The sequence below is a fragment of the Pararge aegeria genome, chromosome 8 (assembly GCF_905163445.1).
Source record: "Pararge aegeria chromosome 8, ilParAegt1.1, whole genome shotgun sequence".
NCBI lineage: Eukaryota > Metazoa > Arthropoda > Insecta > Lepidoptera > Nymphalidae > Pararge > Pararge aegeria.
Genome location: NC_053187.1, coordinates 9248595 through 9256234, shown reverse-complemented (window position 1 = coordinate 9256234; position 7640 = coordinate 9248595). Strand labels below are relative to the sequence as shown.

Genomic DNA, 7640 nt, shown 5'->3' with positions numbered 1-7640 from the left:
CCGCGGCGACTGTGAATTGAGATATCTTTTTTTAATGTTGGTAAGTCTGTTTATATGTTGCCAAGTAATGAGCGCAAATTACCCTTAAATCGTACCTATTTAAGCTACGGTTTTGCATTATATATACAATATACAGATACATTTTTAAAAGGAAAAATAGTAACAATTGCAATTAAATAGTGATGCCTCGCTGTCACTAAATTAATTCCGAAAATTGGAGAATACCACCGATTCTGTGGTATAAGAACTCCCATATATTATGAAACACAATGTGGTTTTTCTTCTTCTTTGTAAATTCTATTGAAATAAGATTTCAATATTATGTTGCAATTTATTTACTATAAAACAACTACAGAGCACCTATCTTTTTAAATTGTAAGATATTTTATTAGCTGTAAGCGCTTAATGTTGTTTCTTATTTTAAACGTTTACTTCTCATTGTGAAAATTTGTAATAGGCTATACTTTGTTACTTTATTTGTTCTTCTACTCTATGCATAACAAGTAAACAAGCTGTAAGTTTTCGTTATCAATAAAATAAATAAAATAATGTAATAATTTAGGGTAGACACATTTAAACTGGTAGCCCGATCGAAAAACTGACTGACAGCCAATGTAGCCAACGTGACCAAATTAATGCGTTCAATTTAAGCTTAATGCGCTGAGTACTGTTTGTTGTAGTTTATTAAATATTTATGTATAAAATATGAAAACAGATTAATAGAGTATATACAAATATGGTTGCAATAATATTATTGTTCGGCAGAACAGTCTATTCACTATAAATTTTCTCCTATATCATATGGGGGACTATATAAGACAGGAAACAATTTATAGTGAACAGACTGTAGTGGTTTATTATTTGATTTTACATGTGGACTGCCTGCTACTGTGTTATGTTAATCTGTATGCAATTCTGAGTGATCCGTTGTTCCAATAAGAGTTGATTACGAGCACAAAATTAAGGACATACAGAACTTTCATGCAGCCATTATTGCATGCAGTGCGTTGTGTCAAAAAACAGTGAAAACGCCCAGCGCGCCACTGACTTCACACCTGCGTAATATAACTAGCTCACGAACCTTTCCAATTTTCCCCATTTAAACAAACATAAGAGGTAAAATAATAAAAGCGAAAGTTTGTATGTAAATGTGTATTTTTGCTCGCTCCAGAGCTTAATACTATATTCCCAACATAACAGATTACATATTACCAGATTCTCAACATAGGTACCAGACTAGCAAAATATCCGCTTTTGTTGCCAATTTCCATGGTGAATTATATCTATAGCTACAGATTGACACTTTCTCGAAATTAAGTTTAGTAGTCCTTGGTGTTACCCGCGGTGAATAAAGCCGGTTGTAATTACCGGTTGATATCTTGGGGATGTCACTAAAGAAGTTCAAAGTTTGTATTAAGCGAAAGCTTATAGAAAAGTCCTATTATAGTATAAAGGATTACGTAAACGATAAAAAAGCTTGTTTTCTAATGACAATGTGAGATGGTGATAACAAAAAGAACACCCGGCTAAGTTTGTTGTGGGCTTCTTCTTAGACCAGGGCGCGATTGGAACCCTCGTAGCTTTAGTTTTAAGTTTACGATTATAGTTATCGCCATCACTACTCACTGCTATGTACACATTTTGTATATAATAACGCATCAAAAGTGCCATCTATGTGCCTATTTGAATAAAGAAATATTTAACTTTGACTTTGACTTAAAGCTGTATTTTCTAGTTATAACAATCAAAAACAAGAGAGATTTATTTCTGCGGGTTAAGCTAGATTTTCATTATTGTAGCTGTAAAACATGTTAAGCTTAGGTACTCCCGAAATTAATAATCAATGTTATCCAAAATCTTCAGTTGTCAAAAACATTTACTCTTCCTAAAACTAAATCTATTATAGCTACATAAATGATATAGGATCCTGATACGGATATTTAATACATTTAGACTAGAGATGATATTTGCCCGAGCTTTCCGTGATGCCCAGCGTGATGCAAACGAGTCAAATTGCGTGTGGACGGATGATTCGAAGCAATCGATCGCTGCTGCGGATTGCCTGTAAACTAAGGGTACTTTATATTATTTTGATTAAATTATAAATCGAAGGAGAAAAAGTTTTTAGAAGAATCGAATAAAAAAATATAATGCGTAGGCTATTTTATATAGACAGTACGCCGTGCCTACCTACAGTGGCCCGCCCAGGGCTTTTGATTAAGGTAGGCGTAGCAAGGAGATAGCAAAAAAAGGAAAAAACCCTTATCCTGTATGAGTTGTATAATTTTTTCCAGGTAGGCAGTACTTTTGTGTATGCATGCACTGACTACATAATATCTACTTATGTTACAAGAAAACTTCAGTAGAGCATGTACAACTAGTATTAGTTGATCGATTTGTAGGTATGGGTATCAAAACTGGTTACTACCTTTTAGTTATTATCTACGATACATGTTCATGGTTGAGTGATGTTTTTTTATATTTCCTATGTACGATAATTTCCAGTATGAAGACGATGACCGACATTATCACGCCCAACCCATATAAGCAGAATATTCCCTGCAATATAAAACATATTACACAGTTTGATGGGATATGTAGTTATAATTTGTATGAATAAAGCCAAGAATTGAACATGTTTGAATATACACTAATCTCATGAAAATTAGATTTGAAAATATTTTTTGCGAAAGATTTACAATTCAAGAGGGAGATGCCTAGTTATATATCTTTACTTTCTTCATAGATTTATTTTTCAGTACTTTCCTGTACACCAGTAGCAATGAATAGAAATGTCCGACTAAATAATAAAATAAATATGAACAAACCAAAACATGTGTAAAGCCCAACGGTTCAACATTTTCAACATCTCTCTTGGAACGCGATAGTTTAACTTCTAATTGTACTTTAAAATCCAAATACCGTAAAGCTACCTGGAAATACCAAATTAATTAAGGTTATAGGCTTAAGTGCTTACTTATTCCCGTGGCCATAACTCCTATGGGATAAAGCTAAAGCATGATTCTAAACATTTAAAACCCTTAGTAGGTGAAATAGGGATACAGAAAATGAGAATAGTACAGCGGAGGAAGACTGCACTGATTCAGTTTCTTTCTTTTTATGCCTTTTGATTTTTTCCATTAATTTATGGGGCGGGCAATCTTACCGGCCCTGGGCGCTGAATCTAAAAGTAAGCCCGTGTGCCCGAGCCCCCAACCGAACTCCGCGGCGTTGCTCCTCGAATCAAACATGGAAGTTCAATAAACCCAGTCAACGCTCAAACAAGGAACCACTCATTGTCACATTACTACCCCAAATATTAATTGGTTAAACCGGACTTTTTTAGGAATTATAAATACTTATCCACTCTAACTGGCACTAAATCATAGATACGTGTTCTGATGTTGGACATTTTCGAGGACGTTGTTAATTATATGTGCGACCACAAGCCTGAAAATTTTATCTTAGCGTAAAACGTATTTTTATAGGTTCATCAATAAAGAATTCCAAAAATATAAGAACCTGAGTCTCCCATGAAAGCATTAGCCCAGATTCATGAAGACGCCCAATTAGTACGTTGATTTTGTCTGTGTAAGGTGAACTTTTTCGCATCATCACAACACATTGTTCATAATAAAATTTATCCAACATTATTGTGTAGTCCAAAGAGGCTTCTTTCGTAATATATTCTCCAATTGCAAAGTAACCTAGAAGACAATATCATCAACATCGTTAGTAGTTGGTACTTAGAGCTTTGACCTTGACTCAGTGCCGCTCTAATGCAGAGCGGCGAGATTTAAGCATTATAATATCAAGTTAATGATACTCAAAAACTCACAACCCTTTGCCGTCATAGCAAATTGCATGACGTTCTCTTATGCCGTTTTTCGTAACTTTACTGCGTCTTTTCTATATTGTTTTTTATAAATTTCGAACTGTGTCCTGCGGCTTAGCGCGCAGATTAAGGGACGCAGCGTACTGCTATAAAGTCTACCTTCCTCAAAAAATCAGATACCTAACGTGAAGATTTGATTTGTGATTAGGCATTTACTGGGCAAGCGCCAAATTAGTTCTCATCATTACATTCAGGCATGATATTTGTCAAGCGCAAGCATATCTAGGCTTAATCTCAGTAGGTACTTAAACATAGATACTTTTAAATAAATACCAATTGAAATCGTGTAAAAAAGAAATATTTCACTTCTCCGGCTGCCAGGTATCCCGCAACAGCTTATTTCTATTCTTCTTTTTTTTCCTGTAAGGTACCTTTGATCTACTAAGAACTAAATTTACCTGCAGGTAACTTTTCAATGCTGAAAGCCATGCTTTTTTCAAAGCTCTTCTGCATTAATTCCTCTGCCGGATACGTACGAAAGCAACTCAACAATTGCTTGATCAATGGCTGCAACAAAAAGGTAACGGTTCTTATATGTATTTTAGGTATAGGAAATTATAATGTTAAGAAAATAAGAATTTTCACTCTGTGGACAAAACGGTTTGAGGTATCGCGCCGAAAAAAAATGATTTTTTATAACATTTTACTAAAGCGGAGTTTCAGACTTGTCCTGCAACTGCTAAAGGCGCTCTACCTACGTAACTTACTTGTATTTTCTTTGTAATATCCGTAGATATTACAAAGAAAGACAACGCGATACGTAGAAATCGTACCAATACAAATAACAGCAGGGAACATTCTGGGAACGTGGGAACTAAAAATACAGTGTTTGAAATTTTATTTCCTTGGACAGTCTTATAACAGCGCCAAAACGGCTGGTTGTGGTGGCCCAATCGTAGTGATAGAGTAATTCACCTCTTGCGAAAGCATCAGTGAAAATATCCAAGCGTCGTGCGTAGCGCCCCACTCCATACGCCTGTCAACGATGTCTTGTATGGTATCAACAGATTTCTCATACTTCCGCACAGTGAAGGTGGAAGCTAGACCCCCTCCGTAGGCGTTGTCAATAACCAAACCGGTCATCATCATCCATCCCATAACGCTACGTATACGCCAAGAAATGAAGCCTCTTTCAGGCCGTGACTAGAATATAAAAAATATATATTATAGAAGGGTGAAAGGCTCTATGAACTTTACTTCTTGAGGCTGGGTTGGATTTTTTTATTGTTAAGTTTATAAGGTAGGTGTTTACATGAAAGTTGGAGTATTGCATGTAAGTCATATATTTTTTGAGCTAGAAAAACCTGCATTTTATATTGATCATACTATACCTACCTGTAACTAATTGAAACTTTAAATAGCTGAGTATTTTCGGGAGTATCACAGGAAACTACTCGTATTCCCTTATCAATTAAATAACAAAATATTCAAACGATTTTGCATTATTGGCCTTATCCTACCATTAGGGATTATGTTTACCGGAGGTCTAAGAATAATAATTTTATTATGACCTTAACAATAACTAATATTACATAATATAGTCATAACCGAAACTAATGTAAATACTAACATAACCTTAACATGTACTCAATTCTATACAATGTTTATAAGTACCTAATCTAAAGCTCGTGCATAATATGTTTGTACATCTTATATTAAGCAGTGTCAAACATTTTATACAAATATAACATTACCTGTGTTAACATAATTCCAAATGTCGTAAGTAAAACTTCGTCTGTTGAAAATCCTTTTGCTATGATTAGGGCCACGGAGGCGTATACAAATGTAAAAAATATTGCGATCCACATATACACATTAAAAGGCAGTAATGGCATTTCCCAGCTCGCTAGCAGGCTAAAACAATAAAACGTACAGTTTACATAGGGCACTGTGTGTTTGAGTTCTACCAAATTGCAAACAAAAAAGTACACTACAAAACAAACTGACCTTGGTGAAGGCGCTATACATGTTATAGCAGTTCTTATAACGGGAGCGGAAAAATCCATAACAACATATTCCTCAAACCAAGAGTAAAGCGCGGCTAAAAAATACATGTTGTACATAATTAAAGTGTTTAAGGTATTTTATGAAAAGTCAATTCTGATTAATACGTACTTATACCAAGATCAGCTCTGTCTTCAAAAACATTTCCTATCACACCAACACCTGTAAAGTTGTCATAAATTTCGCCCCATTCGTGCTCATCATCCCTCACTATTTCTACGGTACAATTAATCCATCTGTACAAAATAAAGTATTGATTTAACTCCAAAATGAATGAAAACGAAAATTTTCAATTTTCCAATAAGGAATGATATTGGAAAAATGAATATAGATACATTTTTCTTGATAAGGCTGTAATTTTTTGCGACTCTTGCTCCTCTGGCTATCCGTAATACAGTTACATCAAGACAAATGTTTTTTATGGAAACCGTTTAAAATTACCTGCAAAATTCATCCACTACTCTTACTTCCACCCCATCACGGCCAAATGGTACTAATTCATCATCAAGATCAAGAAGTACATAAGGCTTGTAAGTAAATGCAGCCACTTTTACTATTTTACCTTGTAAATTCGACATATCATGGGGAAATAAGTTAACATTATTTTCAAAAGCGTTCCTGCATGAATTCCATCTGTCTAACAGTATTGGTTTCTTATTGTCAACCGGCCCAACAAATTTATGCGTAATCAAATCATAAGACTTGCAATCAGATTCTTCTTCTGTTAATACAATTAACAGGACATTTGGTATAAAAGCTGTTTCTCGCATAGATAAAACTTCAACTGAATCATAGGAAGTAATGTTTTTATCACCAACGCAAGGTGATAGTATTATCACCTTTCTATCACTTCTTCTTATATTTCCACTATGCAGGACCTTATCAAATGCAACAAAAAACTCTTTTGGTTCCTTAATATGCACGATGTAATCGGAACAACCCGCTTCAGAAGCGTTAAGCATAAGATCAACAAGATTTTCAGTGTTATTACTAAAAATATACATATAACTATTTAATAATGGTATTTTTAATAAATCTTCTGAAACAATTGTGAGACAATACGCGGAAGAGAAATATTTTTTAACTATAATCTGCAGCAATATTTCGATGGGCAAAAAAGTCTTCGGTATCAAAATCATCCTGAAAAAAAGTAAACGATTTTATTATACGTTAGTGTTGACTTCTGAAGCCAACTGAAAATATTAAATATCAGCTCTTTTTATTACATACGATTCGAGCTATTAGGGTTCACTCGGGAGTTTGAAATAACCGAGGGACCTAATAATATCTTTGACAAATGTATAATCAATTAATTTTAGATTATGCCGATGCCTGTTATTTAGACTTGACTGAGGACCTTCTGGGTAAGCTGGAGCGACTACAAAACTTATGCATAAGATTCATATTTGGTCTCAGGAAATATGATCACATCTCTGAGTATCGCAAAAAATTGAAGTGGCTTCCTATTAGGCATCGGCGTAATCTGCATGTCCTTTCAATCCTGTATTCTACTCTTTTTCATCCTTGGACACCACTCTACCTTAAACAACGCTTTCATTTCCTTTGCCCGTGTCCGTCTCAAGGATCTCAGCGTTCTGCTAGGGAGAATATTCTCCGAATGATGAAATGTAAGTCTCAAAGTTACTCGGAATCCTTCACAATAAAAGCTGCAACGCTGTGGAATGCACTCCCTGACGATATTCGTCGCTCTAAATCCCTAGCTATTTTCAAAAGCCGTGTT

The 7640-nt window shown here is 34.8% G+C and overlaps 1 protein-coding gene across 1 annotated transcript; it reads right to left on the bottom strand.

Moving 5' to 3' along the window:
* Window positions 1-2442: 2442 nt before the first annotated feature.
* LOC120625992 (glutamate receptor ionotropic, delta-2-like) lies at window positions 2443-7038 on the bottom strand. The gene is made up of 9 exons (XM_039893272.1): window positions 6341-7038; window positions 6011-6135; window positions 5843-5936; window positions 5590-5749; window positions 4811-5038; window positions 4294-4402; window positions 3523-3707; window positions 2829-2933; window positions 2443-2559 (listed from the first exon to the last, which is right to left on the bottom strand). The coding sequence occupies exons 1-9, from the start codon at window positions 7036-7038 to the stop codon at window positions 2443-2445; spliced, it is 1821 nt and encodes a 606-aa protein (XP_039749206.1).
* Between the last annotated feature and the right edge of the window lie 602 nt (window positions 7039-7640).

Bases quoted from the DNA above. Each gene is read 5' to 3' on its own strand.
- LOC120625992 (XM_039893272.1), bottom strand. From the start codon at position 7,038: ATGATTTTGATACCGAAGACTTTTTTGCCCATCGAAATATTGCTGCAG. The intron at 6,136-6,340 runs GTAATTTTAAAC...TATTTTGTACAG, and splicing joins GTAGTGGATGAATTTTGCAG to ATGGATTAATTGTACCGTAG. The intron at 5,937-6,010 runs GTACGTATTAAT...TGTATTTTTTAG, and splicing joins CAGAGCTGATCTTGGTATAA to CCGCGCTTTACTCTTGGTTT.